At 50.4% G+C, this 17,783-nt stretch overlaps 8 protein-coding genes across 8 annotated transcripts; 4 read left to right on the plus strand and 4 right to left on the minus strand.

The window, feature by feature from the left end:
- Positions 1–657: 657 nt before the first annotated feature.
- On the minus strand, positions 658–2,370 carry CPAR01_10231 (cytochrome P450; the record flags this gene model as incomplete). The annotated part of the gene is made up of 5 exons (XM_060494492.1): positions 658–823; positions 874–1,387; positions 1,442–1,990; positions 2,053–2,296; positions 2,341–2,370. The coding sequence occupies 5 exons, from the start codon at positions 2,368–2,370 to the stop codon at positions 658–660; spliced, it is 1,503 nt and encodes a 500-aa protein (XP_060346674.1).
- Positions 2,371–4,038: 1,668 nt separating this feature from the next.
- CPAR01_10232 (aromatic prenyltransferase) lies at positions 4,039–5,368 on the plus strand (the record flags this gene model as incomplete). Its single annotated transcript, XM_060494493.1, has 2 exons — positions 4,039–5,171; positions 5,224–5,368. 2 exons carry the CDS (start codon positions 4,039–4,041, stop codon positions 5,366–5,368), a joined length of 1,278 nt encoding a protein of 425 aa, XP_060346675.1.
- A 440-nt stretch (positions 5,369–5,808) lies between these two features.
- Positions 5,809–7,116, minus strand: CPAR01_10233 (MGT family Glycosyltransferase; the record flags this gene model as incomplete). Its single annotated transcript, XM_060494494.1, has 1 exon — positions 5,809–7,116. One exon carries the CDS (start codon positions 7,114–7,116, stop codon positions 5,809–5,811), a length of 1,308 nt encoding a protein of 435 aa, XP_060346676.1.
- A 588-nt stretch (positions 7,117–7,704) lies between these two features.
- CPAR01_10234 (uncharacterized protein) lies at positions 7,705–8,848 on the plus strand (the record flags this gene model as incomplete). Its single annotated transcript, XM_060494495.1, has 5 exons — positions 7,705–7,781; positions 7,845–8,025; positions 8,092–8,393; positions 8,452–8,694; positions 8,803–8,848. 5 exons carry the CDS (start codon positions 7,705–7,707, stop codon positions 8,846–8,848), a joined length of 849 nt encoding a protein of 282 aa, XP_060346677.1.
- Positions 8,849–9,035: 187 nt separating this feature from the next.
- Positions 9,036–9,522, minus strand: CPAR01_10235 (endoribonuclease L-PSP; the record flags this gene model as incomplete). The annotated part of the gene is made up of 2 exons (XM_060494496.1): positions 9,036–9,346; positions 9,411–9,522. The coding sequence occupies 2 exons, from the start codon at positions 9,520–9,522 to the stop codon at positions 9,036–9,038; spliced, it is 423 nt and encodes a 140-aa protein (XP_060346678.1).
- A 1,099-nt stretch (positions 9,523–10,621) lies between these two features.
- CPAR01_10236 (uncharacterized protein) lies at positions 10,622–11,965 on the minus strand (the record flags this gene model as incomplete). Its single annotated transcript, XM_060494497.1, has 4 exons — positions 10,622–11,143; positions 11,191–11,601; positions 11,680–11,802; positions 11,849–11,965. The coding sequence occupies 4 exons, from the start codon at positions 11,963–11,965 to the stop codon at positions 10,622–10,624; spliced, it is 1,173 nt and encodes a 390-aa protein (XP_060346679.1).
- A 570-nt stretch (positions 11,966–12,535) lies between these two features.
- Positions 12,536–13,513, plus strand: CPAR01_10237 (uncharacterized protein; the record flags this gene model as incomplete). Its single annotated transcript, XM_060494498.1, has 1 exon — positions 12,536–13,513. The coding sequence occupies one exon, from the start codon at positions 12,536–12,538 to the stop codon at positions 13,511–13,513; it is 978 nt and encodes a 325-aa protein (XP_060346680.1).
- Positions 13,514–13,945: 432 nt separating this feature from the next.
- Positions 13,946–16,875, plus strand: CPAR01_10238 (uncharacterized protein; the record flags this gene model as incomplete). The annotated part of the gene is made up of 2 exons (XM_060494499.1): positions 13,946–14,528; positions 14,606–16,875. 2 exons carry the CDS (start codon positions 13,946–13,948, stop codon positions 16,873–16,875), a joined length of 2,853 nt encoding a protein of 950 aa, XP_060346681.1.
- Between the last annotated feature and the right edge of the window lie 908 nt (positions 16,876–17,783).

Raw genomic sequence — 17,783 nt, forward strand, 5'->3', positions numbered from 1 at the left:
TCTAAATTTGGATGCTGCCAACCCCACGAAGTCTTGCTTTAGCAGCTGCACATCCCCACCTACCAAAGACCCATGCTACATTTCTCTTGAATGATGGTAACAAAGGACCACTGGACAAGATACATGTAGTGCGGAGCAAGCTCGTGGGGCGGGATCATGCTGGCTTCGGCACGATCTGGGAGGGTCCGGCCCACGTGTTTCCAACAAGGAGTGAAGCAGCCTGAGTATTCGTCAGCCCTGCCTGGAAGACCAGGAGAAGCGGGATTGCATAATTTTATATCTGCTGCAGTTATATACCTAAAGTATAATGCACTAATTCGAATCAACGATACCGTCCAGGCCCTGGGGGGCCAGACCGATGTACCTCTACGTGACAGTGCCATGCTCGCTCATGGAAACTTGGTACTAGCAGCGAGTGAAGACACAGATGAGATATTGCTTGCAGAATATAGGGATATGTGATTTAGGGTTCTCGAGTAATATTTACATGTTTCGTTTCCTTGTAACATCGAACGGCCCTACTCAAAAGGCCTCAGACCAATCTTCACGCCGTATTGACATCTGGCTCAGGTTCATCGTGGCAGGCATAGTGACTAGGTCCTTGCTAATAAAAGATTATAGAAAGTTTTTCTCAGACGGAGTCATGCCTGTGCCCACTTATGGTGACTTTGCCCGTGCGGAAAGATACACCTTCATCTCTGTCTTGTGCCAGGTAGTAAACATCTTTTGCCTCCCTAACCAGCCTGCACTATCAGCGTGTAACTTCATGTCAAAGTTCCACACAACGCGGGCAATGATTGTCCGGATCTCGGCATAAGCCAGACTATGAAGTTGGTCAGTCACATTCACTCAAAGGAGGAGTCTGAGACCTACTTCTTTCCAATACAGTTCCTTGGCCCGAATGAGAACGGCTGGGCCGCTAACTTCTGGTCCGACTCAAACTTCTGGTCCCCGAGCCATCTCTCGGGATAAAATTCATCGTGCTTACTGAAGTGAATCGGCGATCGGTTGATGGCCAGGTGGTGAACGCCGACTGAGTACCCGGCAGGGACGAACTGTCCACAGACCATTCTTCCGCCATTAGGGACCACGCGAGGAAATGTTCCAGGGCCAGGAGGTCCCAGTCGAAGGGCCTCTTCGATGGCAGCGTTGAGGTAGCTCAGTCCAGCTGTGCTCTGGATGGTAATGTCGTCTTCGTTCTCAAAAGTGTTACGGATCTCTGAAGTGAGTTTGGCCAGTGTTTGCGGGTTCTCGCAGAGGAGATAGGTGGCTGCGGTCAGACCTGTCGCTGTAGTCTCACTGCCGGCGACGATGAGGACCTGGGCAGCGGCATAGATCTCCTCGGTTGACATGCCCTTCTCATCGCTCCCTTGCAAGATGTAGTACACTATGGGTCCCGTTAGCAACCTGCCTTGATTGTAGTTAGCAGATGTGAGCCTACTGAAGTCGGGACGATCAGTTTCTTGCTCAAGACGGCGGTTCACACGCTCAACACCAAACTGAAACTGGGCAACTCTCGTCTTGATGAGGCGGCGGGGAATGAGAAACAGAAGCATCTCAGACAGCGGTGACGGGAATCGACGAGCAGCACGAAGGTAGGTCCCAGCCTGGAAGATATCAAAGACAGCATGCAGCCACCAGTGCCACTTAGCATCGCGCAGACAATAGAATGGCTCGCCAAAGGCTAAGTCGCCAATAATATCAAAGGTGGTAAAGTTGTACCAGGAGTTCATGTCCACGACAGCCGCGGACTCTGCGCTCCCACTGGACGCCTGCCCGTGGAGCTTATGGATGAGAAGCTTGACATAGCCGGTGATGACGGACTCTTGAGCCTTGAGGGCCTTGTCCGAAAAGGCAGGATTCTGGAGCCTGCGCATACGCTTGTGGCCGGCATCGTCGGCTGTGAGAATATTCTCGACGCCGTTGACATTCTTGTTCCACCACTGAGCATCTTTCTCAAAGTTACCTGTGCCCTCCTTATTGGGGAAGCCTAAGTAGGCGTTGCGTTAAAATGACTGAGCGCCAAGACGATGCTGATCCTTCTGAACGTACCATATATCGTTTGCCAAGCCTGACCAGAAGTGTAAGACAGCTCGCCGGGGGCGATACGGATCACTTCTCCGTACTTCTCGTGCCACTCCTTGACCTTCCAGTGGCTTACCCCGCGAACGTCAAAGAACAGATAATACGCCCTCGTCACACCGGCGAGCTTCGGACCGGGGTAGCGGCTGAGTGGGTGTAGAAAGGCATTGTAAACGCACTTTGCCACTACTCCCAAGAATGCCTGCAAGGTGCCCTGAATCAGTAGTCTGTCTCTGCCAGTCTCATGACCATACCTACTGCGAGAGCTAGAAGTCCCAGAAGCGCCATTTTTACCACCTTGGTCAGTTGTGGTCGTGAGACCCCGCTGGTCGTATTATTGTTGGCGAGGGGTTGTTGATGAAACAATTGGATCAAAAGAGCAACAGGGCAGGGCGAGTCTCCCACGAGAGAGCACGAGGGTTCATACAAGGAGGAAATCGGGATGTGGAAAAGACGGCATGGCAACCCCAAAAGACCCCAAAGGGGGCCGATTGTTCGACGATATGACGCATAGCGGTACTCGTCGGATCGCTTTACGCCCGCATCACGAGTCAGATGGTAAGTCCCTATCAAGGAAACGAATCGTATGCGGTCCGATTGTACTTATCTTTTCCAATTAAGCAATGCTTGAGCTTTCGGTTGATATGTTCCACTGTTAGCGTAACCCCACGGCCGAAGCATTGGGAATGAGAGCGGATAAGCCCGAAGGTGTTTGAGCTTGCTTCCCTTCTTGGCAGGCCGACGTCGATGCTCATCTTGGCTTCTGGGGTAATCGTGGAGTGTGCCATGACTCGTCGACAGTCCAGGTCAATTTATTATACTTTGACCAAGTGCCGGGCCCGGTTTATCGTGCCGATATGATAGATACCAAAGCTTCGATTTGTGGAGTCTTCCTCACTTAGAATGACAAGATTACATTACTGCGATCTGAGCGGCAAGCTCGCGGCAAGGCAAGCCTCCAACGGTCGTGCCAAGGTGCTTAGTCAATGAGATAGTGTACGCAGGATTCTATAGCCGTCGTACAAGCAATTGTAATCAAGTCCATGTATCGATCAGCAACAGGATACACCTGTTTCGAAACATCCCTATAACGAGGGGCTTCGAGCGGGCAGTTTGGCCTATCTCCCCCAACCCAGACCTTCAGTCGTGCATAGTCCTGTGTGCCGGAGCACTCCTTATGGTCATCAGGCCATGTATGCTAATTAGTGGAGATTAAGAGTCGCGTTTTCTTGGAATACGCAGCCGTTAGATATTTAGCATAAAACGCTGCTCCGAAAACGAGTTCGTATAGAGATTACCTTTGCCCCTCATATCGTGCAGGCTCTCGGCTGTATCAATGTCCGTATGGAGCCTGTCAGAAGGAGGCAAGAAGTCGTAGCGACCGAGACGTAATCTGACCAACAGATATCCTAGATGTAGTCCCTTTACAAGCGCGGATGGGTGAAAAGTAGGATGTGACTAAAATGTATTTCATCTTGATGTTCAGCATGACTTGACTCGGTCTCGTAGAGGGCTCCCGCCGGCATGCATCCGCCATCAGGCGAGCATCGACCTTGGAAACCGCGCAGCCGTCGTGGAGCGTCCAGGATCCCCTGGTCGGTCCAAGTTATCACGAAACTTGACGGGCCCATGCCACACATTTACCTTGCAATCCCACGAGTCGACGACTCTGAACCCCAGTATCAACATCCGCATCAGATGAACCAATGAGCTAGGCAAGAGTCCTCACCTACGGATATACCCCGACGGCGTTGGGATGGCAAAGTGGCGGGAGCTGAGGGGCCATTATAGTGACTGCTGTCGCGGGGTTTACGCTGAGACATGTGATATAACACCAGCTAGATCGTCTGGGAGTTCTGCTGAGCTGCCTTCGCCCTCGCTCTTGCGCCTCGACTTTTGCCTCTCACCTTACTTTGCTCCAATCACTACGTCCTGCGCCGCGGTATCATACTCAATATGGGTGAAATGATCATGTCAAATGAGCCCTGGGACTTTCTGAACTCCGTCTTGCGGTTCAGGGACGACGATTCCCAATTCTGGTGGGACAAGACAGGGCGCATGTTTTCTAAGCTCTTGAAATACGCCGGCTACAGCACAGCAGACCAGTACCGCGAGCTCAACTTCTACTCCCTCTTCGTCGCCCCTGAGCTCGGCCCCTCACCAGACTGCCACGGCAATGTCACAAGATGGAGAAGTCCCGGGACACCAGACTCTACTCCCATTGACTTTAGTTGGGAATGGGGCCGCGACAACCAAGCTGTCGTTCGCTACTCTTTCGAGCCCATTGGCCTTCACGCTGGCACAGAGCTCGACCCTCTCAACAGACACGCAACAAACGACTGGATCTTCAAGCTTCAGCAACAAAAGCTGGTTCCCAACCTGGACCTGGAATGGTACAACCACTTCACAAGACAAATCCTGCCCCATGGTACGCGGACAAAGACCGTGGACTGCTTCATCGAAGAGACAACGCCAAAGGCAGGTACAGTAGTGGCCCTCGACATCGAGAAGAGCGGACCCGTCATGAAGATCTATATCTATCCCGGGCTTAAGGCCGAAGAGCTCGGCATCACAAACCTCGAGCTCGTGGAGCAGTCTATTCGTAGCCTCCCGACCGACCAGTTCAAATCACTCGGTGCCGAACCCCTCCTGGAATTCCTTAGAGAAGGCACAAAGAAGTACAGCTTCGAGACGGGTATCCTCGCCATCGACTGCCTCGCACCGAAAGACGCTCGCATCAAGGTGTACATCAGAGCAAAGCATACAACCTTTGAGTATATGATGGACTGTCTGACCCTCGGGGGCAAGCTCGATATGTCGGGCGAGGCGATTGACGACCTCAAGGACTTTTGGAAGACCTTCCTGGCGGACGCACCAGATGTTCTCGATGATGACGCCCCCGGACGTGCATCACCGGGCTTCTACTACACCCTCGGATGTGGTAAATCGATTTCACCAAAGGTGTACATCTCTCCCAACTATTTCAGCAAGAATGATGTAGATGTTCTTGCCCGCCTTCGCAAGTTCTTCTCTACGCGTCGGTCGGACTCAATGATGGACAACTACGAACAAGCCCTGAATGATATCTTGTAACATCCTCCCAATCTACACATCGCTTGCAATTGCTAACGACTCTCTTAGTGGGCGCAAAACTCTGGAAACTCGTTGTGGCAGTCATTACTATGTCGGATGTGCTCTGGCCAAGGGTCATTTAAGGGTGGTGACATATCTCAGCCCCCAGTCGTTTGACTGCGAGAAGGACATGATTCAGGCTCGGAGGCCATAATAATGAGTGATGAGATACTCAGCTTTTGCATGGTGGTGTAGCTATTCTTCATTACTTGATATCCGATATAGTTTATGATGTTGATCATCCCTATTTGCTCATTGTTCTAAATCACTTGTTAGCATGAATTTGCATGTCGTAAAGTCCGAGCTTCCCGTCGGGACGAACGTTTGGTCCGTGTTTAAAAGTGGTGTTAAATTTGGTTTTTTAAACTCCGCGTTATCTGCACGATGTCAGCGTACAACGTTGTATCACTTCTTGGCAAAACGCTGACAGGCAGAAAATTGACTGAGTTCGTAAATTACCACACGTGACGCAAACAGAATGGGACTCTACGAGAACAAAGTTTGCTGTCATCATGTCACAGCTTGCAGAGTTCAAACTCTATCAATTCTTGTAGGGAATCTACGACATTATTCTATTCTTCGTGGGTTTTCTATCTATGTTTCCCCCGTCGGGGCGCTTAGCTCTACCGCCGCCTCTTCCAACAAATCGCACGCTCTTTTGGCACCACCCTGTGCATTGAGCTCCTCTCTAATTCTCGTCGCATTCTTCTTGTAACTTGTCTCATTGAGCACCTTGTGCACTGCATCGCGAACCTGGTCTACTGAGGGAGTATCGGTCTTCAAATCAATACCCGCACCAACCCAAGTCACTCGCGCAGCTGTGTCCTTCTTGTCCTCCGAAGTTCCGGCGCAGACGAGAGGAACGCCGTGTGAAAGAGCTTGCGTAACACTGCCGTATCCACCATTCGTCACGAGCAGACGGCAGCGTGGAAGGAGGAGGTCATAGGGAACCCAATCCGCGATACGGACGTTATCCTCGATCTTGACCTTATCGCGGATCTCGTCGGCGAGTTTTGATGGCACAACCAGCAAGTGACTCTTGTCGTCCTGAAGCGCTTTGATGGCGGGAATGATAAGTGACGTCGGGTCCATGGCAAACGTGCCCTGTGTGATTCCAATAATGGATTTGGCGTCGAGGACATCTTGCCACCACGTTGGCACACCAACACTTGCACCTCCAAGACGTGTAACCAGAGGTCCGACATACTGCGCCTGAGGAAGAATAGGCTCGGGGCCCTTCTGGAATTCCAGGGAAGGACACGAAGCCTGGATGTGCAGGAAAGGACTGTAAGAGTACGTGTCTGTGACTTTGAGGGCGGGCAGCCCGAGCTCCTCTCTCTCTGGGTTGATCGAGGGCAGGACTAGTTGTGGTTGACTGATGAGCATTCCTAGAGCAGATTGAGCAGCATGCTCGATGGGCTCGGGCCCTATGTCGGGCAGATACAACGGGACAACCCCCAGAGTTGCGTAATGAGGAATCTCGCCCAGCTCGTAGAGCGCTGCGACACCCTGAGGCAGAGCGTCAGTGAGAACAAAGTCCGGCTTGAACGTCTTGAGGACACGACGGATATCAGCGACTTGTGCCGTAACGCGCCCTCGGAACATGACTTCTGCCGTCTCGGCCATGTCTTTCGGATTGGCGCCCTCTAGGTTGGCATCTACTTTCACTACTTCCTCCGCGGTAATGAATCTTGCCCCCGATGCAAGGACTCGTTGCTCCTGGGGTGCTATGGTAGTCCAAACGACTTCATGGCCACGTTCAACCAGCTCCTTGGCGACGGCCTGCATTGGCAAAACATGGCCGGTGGCGGAGAAACAATGCAACAAGAATTTGAGCGGTCGACGAGTTTTCGTGGTCGTGGCCATAGCCATGGCCATTTCGTCTGGTGTTGAAAGGTGCATCGCGTTCACGGGGCGGTGTAGTTGAACAATGCTATAGTGATGATCTGTTGGATTTGGTGATTGGACGAACACCTAGCGGATTCAGTTGGCATTGCAGCACGAAACAGAGACACATAGTTATTGCATCTAGCAGGTATTATGAATCTATCGATATGCCTCAAACTCTAAAGCTCCTGATTCGTCCATCCGTGTCGATTTGTCAATACCAACAGCACAACACACGCCTGAAGGATAAGATCATCCGTAATCGACCCATGGCAAGGGTAATTCCAGATAGCTATCTTGACATTATCTTTGCAGAGCGCTGATTGAAAAGCCCCATGCGGGTCGAGATACGACGTTACAAACTCAATTATTACCCCGGGCATTGGGAACCCACACGCATGAGTCGGCGAGCATCACGAGTCAGTGGCGTGTTGATGGAGTTGATAACGAGCCGGGGGCAGTTGGGGTAGGCAACCCGGCAGTTGCAATGGAGTCTGCCAGCGGAGAGATATTTGGAGGTTACGAGTAAAAGGGTCAGCGACACCGCGCTGCTTACACCAATGTGCCAACAAGCTTTACTGCATCCTTCACAGATCTGTCAAAATGTCCCGAGCTATCGATAAACTTCCCGCTCCCACAGGAAGCCGCTCGATGAAAATTATTGGACTTGGTCCTAGCCGGTAAGAATTATAGCGAAAGCGCAATATCAAGGTTTGAAGACACTTCACTCATCTGTTTACCAGTACTGGAACTCTTGGTTTATGGCAAGCACTGAAGACTTTGGGGTATACCCCCTTCCACATCTCAGAGCTCCTACCCTATGGCTTTCAGCAGATAAGAGCACTCCAGGAGGCTATCATTGCCAACGACAGCGACAAGCCATTTCAACGAGCCGAGTTTGACAAACTCTTCGCCGGTTATGATGTAAGTTCAGGTGTCCCGGCTGTAAGAGCTGGTTAGAGGAGCTCATCTAATACCATAAACCTTTAGTGCATCGTCGAAAGTCCTTGCTATCTTTGTCCAAACATCATCAAAGAGTACCTGGAAGACCCGGATGTCAAGTTCATCTTGACGGAGCGTACCCCGGAGTCATGGGCCAAGTCAATTGCGGGATCCCTCGGAGCCTATCATGCAAAGCTAGCGAAGCCGCCTTTGTCAATCGCCAGATACTTTGACAGCTTTATCTGGGAGCTTACTGCACTATTCAGAGCCATGACATACAGATGGTCTGGCGGCCTGGAGCCCAGTGACCCTGGGTTCAATGAAGCACTTTCCAAGAGCTATGTTGATTAGTGAGTTGACGTCTTGCGCTTCAAAATCGCTATGATCAGATGTTGACGATTGCAATAGTTTAGAGAGTGTGAAAGCTCTTGTGCCTGCTGACAAGCTTCTGATCTTGAACCTTGAAAAGGGATTTGGCTGGGAAGAGCTCTGCACGTTCTTAGGGAAAGACGTTCCCAAGGACCCTTACCCGCGCATCAACGCCATGTCCGACTTTCATGTTGCCGCAGAGATGGTGGTCTCTCCCGCAATCAAGAAGACGATGCGAATTCTCACTTCGTCAGCGATTGCTATTGCTGGTGTTGGAATTTGGTACTGGCAGAGAAAGAGGTGGCACCCAGGGCCTCAAGCTGACGGGCTTTTGCGACAACTGTGTAGTCGTCAAGTACTTCAACAAAATTCGTGATACCCATTACATAGCTGCGAGGTGTGTAACTCAGAGTTCTGGGATTTGAGGAAGATATGACAGCATCATCATTGAACAACTGTTTGCAACTGCGTCGTCCAATTGTACTGTACCACTGACCTGGATTCCACGAGAGTAGGAACATCATTTAAATTCATCTACAAATGAGTCAGAGGTCATCAGAAATGATATTGATATATTCTTGCTTGTTCATATACCAAAGGCGGCAATTGGCCAGTCTTGGAGTCTATCTAGGACCTTTGGGGTCGTAGGCCGAGACCTCAACTTCGAGCCGCATACCGGGTTGCCCAAGCTTTGAGGCCCCAATACCTGTTAGAATTGGCGCATGGTTGGGAGTCCACTTCTTCATGTTCTCTACCATTCGGCCAAGGCCATCTTCAGTCCAGGCCTCGTCAAGTGCATACAACCGGATGCGGAAGACTTGTGACCATCCTTGGCCGCCAGCTTCCTTCAGGGCAATGTCGACGTTTTCAAATGCTTGGTCGATCTCCTGCATGAGATTGCTGGGAATCTCTCCAGTCTTTGAGTCCCAACCCCCTTGAAATTGGTTCAGTGAGCAATAGTTTCGCACATCATACACACCCTGCTTGCAGTTAATTACCTTGGCCAGATATTTCAATGTTATCCCCCACCCTGACTGCTTGACTGTAATGCATCTCCTGCAACAATTTTTCGCCATAACCTTTATACGAGAAGTACTGAAGTCCCGACATTTTGACGTTGCTGAAGTGAGCAGTTGCGACAATAGCAGTTCAGGGAATTGATGCAGATAAGATAGAAGAATCGTGATATGGTTGGTTCCTTGCTATTGAAAATCGGTTTCGGTGACAAGAATTTATACGTATTTAATGCTTGCACTTGAATTCTCGGTCGGTTTCTATACTGGCACATTCCTCATTAATAGGCTTTGTGTATCTTACTATCACATGGTGTTGTGTTCACTAGTACTCACTACCATGCTCACTACATATAAGTGTTGTAAGTGTAGACAAACACCGTTAGTGATGCGGCCGAATTCCCGTCGCCGGCTGAGTAATGTTACGATTGTGCGGTGCTTGCCAAGCGCTTTTTTCCATTAACCTGGTCCTGATCAGGTCTTGGCCAAGCTTAGTGCTGAGAGAATTGACAGCGGACGAGTAGCCAAGAATTACACCTTACTAGTCTTGTGGGTTAATATTGTTTAGCCCATTAAGATTCCCTTCAGAGTCGGGCACACAATCAGTCCTTGTGGCGAAGCCAAGCAGCGAAGGAAGCGGAGGCAAATTTCAATGCACCTCACGGGCTTCTAGAGCTATGGATACACGGGCGCTCTATCGTCTGTGATGAGTTGCGATTCGACCGCCTTGGCGGCATTCCATGACCAGAGGAGAATTCGACGGTCAATTTCCGGCCTATACATCTTGAATCAAGGTGTAGACGCACTGCAGTCGTCCGCCCAGATCCTATTCATTTTACCATGCCTGTCCTACGTCGCTTCCGTCAGGGAGATGACCTGTCTAAGTCACTTAGGATAGAGTGAGACACAGTCTCACCTTTTTGAGTAGAAGATCTGCCATTCACGGGCCGAGCACTGGCGCTGAGACCTTGGAAACGTGGCGCAATCAACACGGTGAGGAGTGGATTTGTAAATGTTTATGTGATTCGGAGAAGCTAGCAGCACCCCGTGGGCCCCATTGATCGTGAGAAGTCTGAGCCGGCGCCATGGGCGTCATGCGCCGGGCCTCGACTTTTATCCAAATATCGGCGATGCGGCCTGGCTTCAAGACGATCTTCGGTACCCAAGATATTCCTGACGTACGGTCCTACTGGATATCATGTCCAGAACCTCCAGATTCTCGTGAAAGCCAGCACGATACCAGACACTGCTACCGGTACAATCAGATACCTCATGGTCCTCACCGCAGCCATCAGCCCTCTCTTCACCTCCCTCTGTTGGAAATCCCGCATCCATAGCTCGAATTCTTTGCCATCATTAAGATGTGGGAAAGGCTTGTGTGGGATTTCCTTGTCGAGGAACTTGCACAGTGGCTCCCATCCCGAGCCAAGCTTGTACTCCAACAGGCGTTCTCTAGGAACAAGCTCCCGGATTTTCTCAGAATACTCCTGGCATATCAACTTGGCGTTTCTTTGACATTGTGTTTGATTGCTGCAGCGAAATATTGCGTATTGCAGATCCCTTGTAACAGTAACGGGCTTCAGCGTTTGGAGAGGTTCGATCAGATTAAGTACAGCCCACATCTTCCAGGTGAAGAAAGACCTGATGACACCTTCGTCATATGATTTGTACCATTTATCCAGATCTCGGCAGACAAGTACAACTTTCGCCTTGATAGCCTGATTAGCCAGTCGATCCTTTGGGTTGTGTGGTACGGTGGGCTCACCTCAGGATAAGTCTGGAGAAGCTCCTCTGCGAACCCGATCGCCGGGTTATCTGAGACAACAGCCCATTCTCCAACTAAATCATCGAAGTCTTCTGTCGTAAAGGGCTTACCCTTTCCGTAGTACTTGGCCTGCACTGCATCGAACCAGCGAAGATGGTCTTGCGGTCTTTCGATATAAACGAATCCGTGGTATGTTGGCAATCCAAGCTCTTCATATGCGGCCTTCATGGAAAAGCTCCCCGTCCGAGGAAGACCCATGTGCAAGACTTGGACATTGGATCTTTGAGCCACACTGGAGTTAATTTCTGAGCGCATGCTGCTAAAGGCATCAAGATGATCAAGAATATAGACTTCAAGGTCTTGGGGGAGGAATTGTTTTTCATACAAAGCTTCTGCGCCGCGGCTCGTTGCCTACAGGTCACTGTAAGCTGATCGAAAGTCCTATATATAAACACCACAATATCTATGCGCCATAAGTCATCTGGTGACCTTATCTTTGACGCTCGTTCCTGATCGAGGTTCGCTTGCGTTTCTTCTGTTGTTCTGTCCAATCACAATAGGGCGACCGTAAACATCGTGGCGAATTACACCAGGTCTTCGACGCCAAAGCGCCTAAAATCATGCATGCCGCCATTCGTGTCAATCCGATCACACTCACGCTGCGGGTTTCAGCCTTTGAAGACCCAGTGGTAGGGTCGTTATCGCCCAAACAAGTATTCAGATACGGGAGATATGTAGGAATTGGCGGGATGAAACCAGTCTTCTGTATCAGCATCTGGTTGCTCCAAAATCAACCTGTTTTGTTTTGCAACCTCTGATGTAACATACAACAAGAGGATGTACCTTGAACGCCTCTTTTCAATGTTCATAGGAAGTCATAGTCAATTAATAACGTATTGACTCTGATTATTCATTACCTCTGTGACATTGCTTCTTTTCCATCTGCAACGGCCAACAACCTTAACTCGTCAATGGACGTTGGTGTGGATTAATTATTTCAGAAAATGCCCTAAGGCACATTCACGCCGCCATGGAAATAACCTCAAACGGCGCCCAAAATCAAGTTCCTTCTTCATCCAATGCAGGGAAGCGTCCACTTTTGTAAAGTATGTCGAAACTTTACCTTGAGAAACATACTTTACCTTTACAGATCCCTTGCACGTGACTTAACCTCTTCAAGAATCTTGGTGCCTGGATTGCAGCCACATCAGCTCTCGCTGAATAACTCCTCATCCCCAACCACTGCAACACATGTTACCCAACTTCTCTCACAAGTCTCACCTTATTTTCAGTCAACCACATTGAGTTCGCACGGCTAATTAGAGATTCAAGGCATCAACGCATTATGTCGTGGTCCTCTACGCAGCAAGAGGCCGAGGGAGTGGCCCCGATCGCGCAGTCATGGCATCAATTCGAACCAACGATCAACACTTGGGAGATAGTCGAAACCCACGACGTCAATAATCCTCCCCCATCCGCACCTCAAGATACTACCGAAATAAGCCCTCATTTTGTTCTCGCCACGTGGAACGTGGAGGCATTTGATCAAGAGCCTGCCCGCCGCATCACCGCAATTCTCGACCATCTTCTGAACCACTCGCCCTCACCCGATATAATCTTCTTCCAAGAAGTGTCGACAACGATGCTTAGTGCGTTGCTGAACAACAGCATAGTTCGCGACAATTGGTATTCCAGCGAAAAAGACTCACGAAACTGGATAGGCGCTCCTCTCACCGCTTTCGCTACAATGACTCTCCTATCCAAGGCCAAATTTGGTCACATCGGCAAGGCAGCTCTGGCGGGTCTAGGACGGGTCTCGCGAATCAAGTATCGATCTTTCTACAGACGGGACGCACTGTGCAGTGAGGTGTTTGTACCATCGCGGCAGCCGGGGGCTCAGATGGCTGCGTACAAGCGGCTCCAACTTGTCAACGTGCATTTGGACTCCCTATCAAACGGGGCGGCATGTCGCCCAGCGCAACTGCAGTGTGTTGGATCACTTCTACACGACGTTGGCCATGGGCTGGTAGCGGGAGACTTCAATCCTGTGACTCCACATATCGATGCAAGCCTGGTGGAAGACAATGACCTCCTCGACGCGTGGAAGGAGTTGAAAGGCGAGGAGACTGGATACACGTGGGGAGTTAATGGTACCGAAAGATTCCCCGCGAACCGGATGGACAAGGTTGCAATGGTGGGGCTCAGACCACTGCATATTGAAGTTTTGCACCCGATGCAGGTACTTCTACCTGGCGAAGATGGCTCTGTTCCATGGAGCGACCACTCCGGACTTAAGTGTACTTTCACGCTTGCCTCACCTTGAGTAAGCCAAATTGAAGAGGCTGGAATTATCCAAATAGTCATAATGTCATACTTTACTATCGCAAGAGTCCCTTGGGTCTCACAATGTTTTCTCTACTTTGATCGCCCTGTGCTCTGGCTACGTCAGCGCTAGCACCGGTGTCAGCAATAAGCGATATAGCTGCCTGGAAGCCCCCCTCACATGTAAATTCACCACGAACCGTCATAGAAGACGAAGCTTATTGGCTTACATCTGGCTTCCTGTGGGAATTCTCCAGTCTTTGGCTAACTTGAGTTTCCTCTCACGACTCTCAGACAATTGACTGCCTCGACGATCAAAAAACAATAACGATAATAATAAGGCCAACACGACCCGCGTCAGCTGGTTTCCCTATCAATTCCCTGTGGAGACTGTATTCATTGAGACACTTTAACATCTACTTTGTGCCGCATCATGGAGCATCTTCCGATACCCCGCGACCCAATTAGTGAACATCCGACAATAGCATTGGGCACCAAACAGTTCCATGAACCTGGGCCTTTTTCCGACTACCCGACACAGCATGGCGAGGTTCTCAACGCACAGTATCCACATGTTCCCACTCAAGCCGATGCCCTTCAAGGGCGGTTCACAGCCGGAATATCGCATATGCAAGTTATTGACTATTACCAAGGTTGGTTGTTCTGCTCCTTGCTCCAGGAGTTTCTGGGAGATCTGTATAAATGGCAAAAATATACGTCTTGGACATACGACGATCAACAAAGGCTCAAGACTATCAGCCTATCTACAAAGACTTTGCACGAGGACCTGGCATCGTTACGCGCAAGCGGGCCGCTGGCATCCATCCGAAGCGGTGATGCATATGAAGAGCACCTAAAAAGATGCTTGGATCAAGCATTCGAGGCCTTTGATGAGATCGAGTTCAGATTCCCGGGTTTCTCGGCGGCCTTTGCCGAAGAAATTCTATGCCTGGCCAGCTTGGCCGAGACATTAGACTCTGCGGTTCAGACGGCCCTCATTCACGGACCAGTCGCCGGTAAGTTACGCACCCTCGGATAACAGCTAGCAAGTTCCAGGCCCTGGAGCCTATGCTAATGCTGCCTCTCCATACAGAAATGGACCGAGGTGTACAGCACTTCCCAGAGTCAGCCAAGCGCCCATGGTTCTCCAAGGTCGCCTCCTTGCTTGATCTGTCCTCGGGAAATAATAAGCTCGCAATGATTAAGGCCGGCTGGTGCCCTGGTGATATCACTAAGATCGGCGAGAGCTTCAACACCATCGCCGCGTTCTATTACTTTAGCAAGTTCAAGGCGGATTCCACCGTGGCAGACTTACACAAAGACTGTCCCGAATATGGCTGCAGTCTCAGAATACCGGCAGAGCCTAAACACATGAGCGAGGGTTGCAACTGCCCGGGAATGATTTCATTTGATGAGGAAAACCTTATAGACATCTACCAAAAGGGCGATGTCCCTTGTTTTTCTATCGGAAGGCTTGAAGATGGCAGTTTGGGCATCGCTCTCAGTTCCTGCAGCATCGACGAAGAGTCGCAGAAAGACCCCAATAATCACTACGTCGCTCTCTCACACGTATGGTCAGAGGGTATGGGCAATCCGGCGGCGAATGCCCTACCCTTTTGTCAGCTGGCATACGTACAACACTGGGCAATGATGGCATACCAAGTCGTGGAAGAGACAGAAGCAGACGAATCAAAGGACGGCACGGGGATTATGATCCAAACGAAACCCAAAATACGCCAGCTTAATATCTGGATCGACACCATGTGTTGTCCTGCGACTCCTGGATATGGAAAGAATCTTTGCCTCTCCATGATGCGGGAAATTTACTCGAACGCCAATGTTGTCATGGTGAGAAGCGCAGTGCTTGAAGCTTTGGAAATAGGCGACATTGTACGGGATCCCTCCAAAGGGGTGATGGATGTTGCAGCACAGCTGTACCTATCTCCTTACATGCGCAGGATGTGGACATTACAAGAGGCAGTCCTAGCTGGTGCTTCCAGAGCTCGAGGGATCGGCGACCGGCTTTGTCTGTCATTCGCCGATGGCATCCTCTCGCTCGAGTCAATCATCAACCTTCTGAAGCAAGCCCCCCGACAAGAGGCCTTGTTGGCATACCGCTTCATGGCAGAATTCCGCGACCTCAGCACTCACATGTGGCAGCTAGGAGATGGTGATGGCGACAAGCCAGTGAAGCACAGTCTGAAGGGATTTGACTTCTTCTTGAGCATGCTCACTGCCGCTTTGAAATACCGCAACGTCACGGTTGCGTCCGACGAGGTGATTTGCTTGGCTACGCTGCTGAATCTGCGTATCAACAGCACACGGGGAGTCATACCTCTCATTGGTCACGGAGAGACTCCCGAGGAGGGCATGTGTGAGTTGTGGAGGAGGCTCCAGGGCCTCGGTGGGAGTCTGCCATCTGACCTTATTTTCTCCTCTGTCCCACGTGTTCAAGTCCCAGGATATCGGTGGGCACCCACAACTCTTGTCCAGTACGCGAAATACGGCAATCTCTATATTTCTCATTCCAGTGCGTATCCAGCGAAGATTTCCGACAAAGGTCTACACGTGAGGCTTCCTGGGGCGCGACTCACGAGTTTGGCTGCCACTGCTGGTTCATTTGGCAAGTTATTGCCAATGGTATCAATGAATGACCGAAAGGATATCCACTCGGAAGATGAAGCCACACCCCCTTCTGTATTTTTGGCAAAGCTACAAGCAGATGAAGATAGCTGGTTTGCTGTCAGAATTCACAAGGGCGAAAATGAGACCCGGAAATCCGGATCTGCACATGCAGAATCACGCTCCGAATCAAGTCAGAGGCCAAATCTTCTCCAACTCCTTGAGAGCAGGTCTGCGGCGCTGATATACCAAAACGCCAACATCAGCGGGCCAGGTCTACTCGTTTCCATTGCGTCGCAACCGTCAGAAGTGAGCGCTCTCGACATTCTGAGTCTGAATCAGGAGCCTTTGCAGACTACAAGCGAGTTACCTGTTAAGATAATGCCTCTCAGCGGCGGTGCCAGCATCATTGCTGAAGCAGCCAACAACTGTGTCGAAGAGTTGAACCGAAGGGTTGTGGTTGAGTCGAGACAGCGGACAGGCGGAGATGCCGTTGAGAATATCTGGGAAGATGCTGTTGTCATTGCTGAGCTAGTGAAGCAAACGGCGAAGAAAAATGTGGAAGAGTCCAGTGCAGCCCTGAAAGAAGCCTTGTATTTCGAGGTGTTGTCTACGAAAGCCTCTGCCACTTACGAGGCCGCCATCGAGCGCTTCATGCAGTATGTGCGCCAGGTGGCGTACTTTGGCGGTGGTATAAGGTGCGAGTCTTACCCGGACGACCAAGACTGGTATGTGGATTGATTCTGGTTTAGATCGGTATTAGACCTTCGCGGGGTTGGCGGCATTACCACCTCGCAAACAGAGCTTGCGTCCCTTTTGACCGGACGAAAATCTTATTAAGCACTTTATAAATCAGATGTCCGAAGGGTGACGAGGACTAATATGATTTGCCTTCATGTAATTCTCTTACTCAGATGGACGAGATCATTGTTGGAATCTAGCCTGATGTTGATCGAAGAGGGGCCCTTCGCAAGGGCGTTGAACCTGGTTATTAACTCGATCAAGCCTCAACGGAAAAGCCCATTCTTTCAGTGTAGTCTGCTTAGATATTCTAGGTAACCCGAGGGCCCGAGTGAGGATCGTAGAATCTGATCTTGAAGTGATTAAGTCACAAATGTGAGGTCTCTTGTACCCCTGTCTTGAGGGTGGTGGCTGCTTGTGGCTTTAAGACAACTAGATAGCCGAGAGTAATGGTCGGCCAGCGGGGCCACGAACGCTTACTCCGTACCATTCTAGGTACTTTAAACATGCTCATGACGTTTCAAGCACGGAAACAGATAACCTCGCTTGAGACATTACTTACTTTACGGGCGGCTTGGCAGATCGGCGAGATTGGATCGCGTGCCCGGTCACGATCCGGAGGAGCTTGCACAACATCGTATCTCCAGTAACTAATACGTGTGACTGCAATCCTTAGATGGCCCGAGTGAAAGATGGAGTTTACAAGCTTTGACACAGAATGAAATATTTACCTACTTCTACAATTACGCTGGGTCAATTATTACGTGCCCGGATGATACTGATGGGTTAGAGTCCTGGCCAGAGAGCTCCGCGTCGTCCGCGTCGTCCGCGTCGTCCGGGGCGTTCGGCGAGAATACCCACCGTCTCCCCACAGTCTGGTGCTCGTTACACGAGTCTTTGAGACATTC

This window comes from Colletotrichum paranaense (assembly GCF_030867605.1).
Source record: "Colletotrichum paranaense strain IMI 384185 chromosome Unknown Scaffold_8.1, whole genome shotgun sequence".
Lineage (NCBI taxonomy): Eukaryota > Fungi > Ascomycota > Sordariomycetes > Glomerellales > Glomerellaceae > Colletotrichum > Colletotrichum paranaense.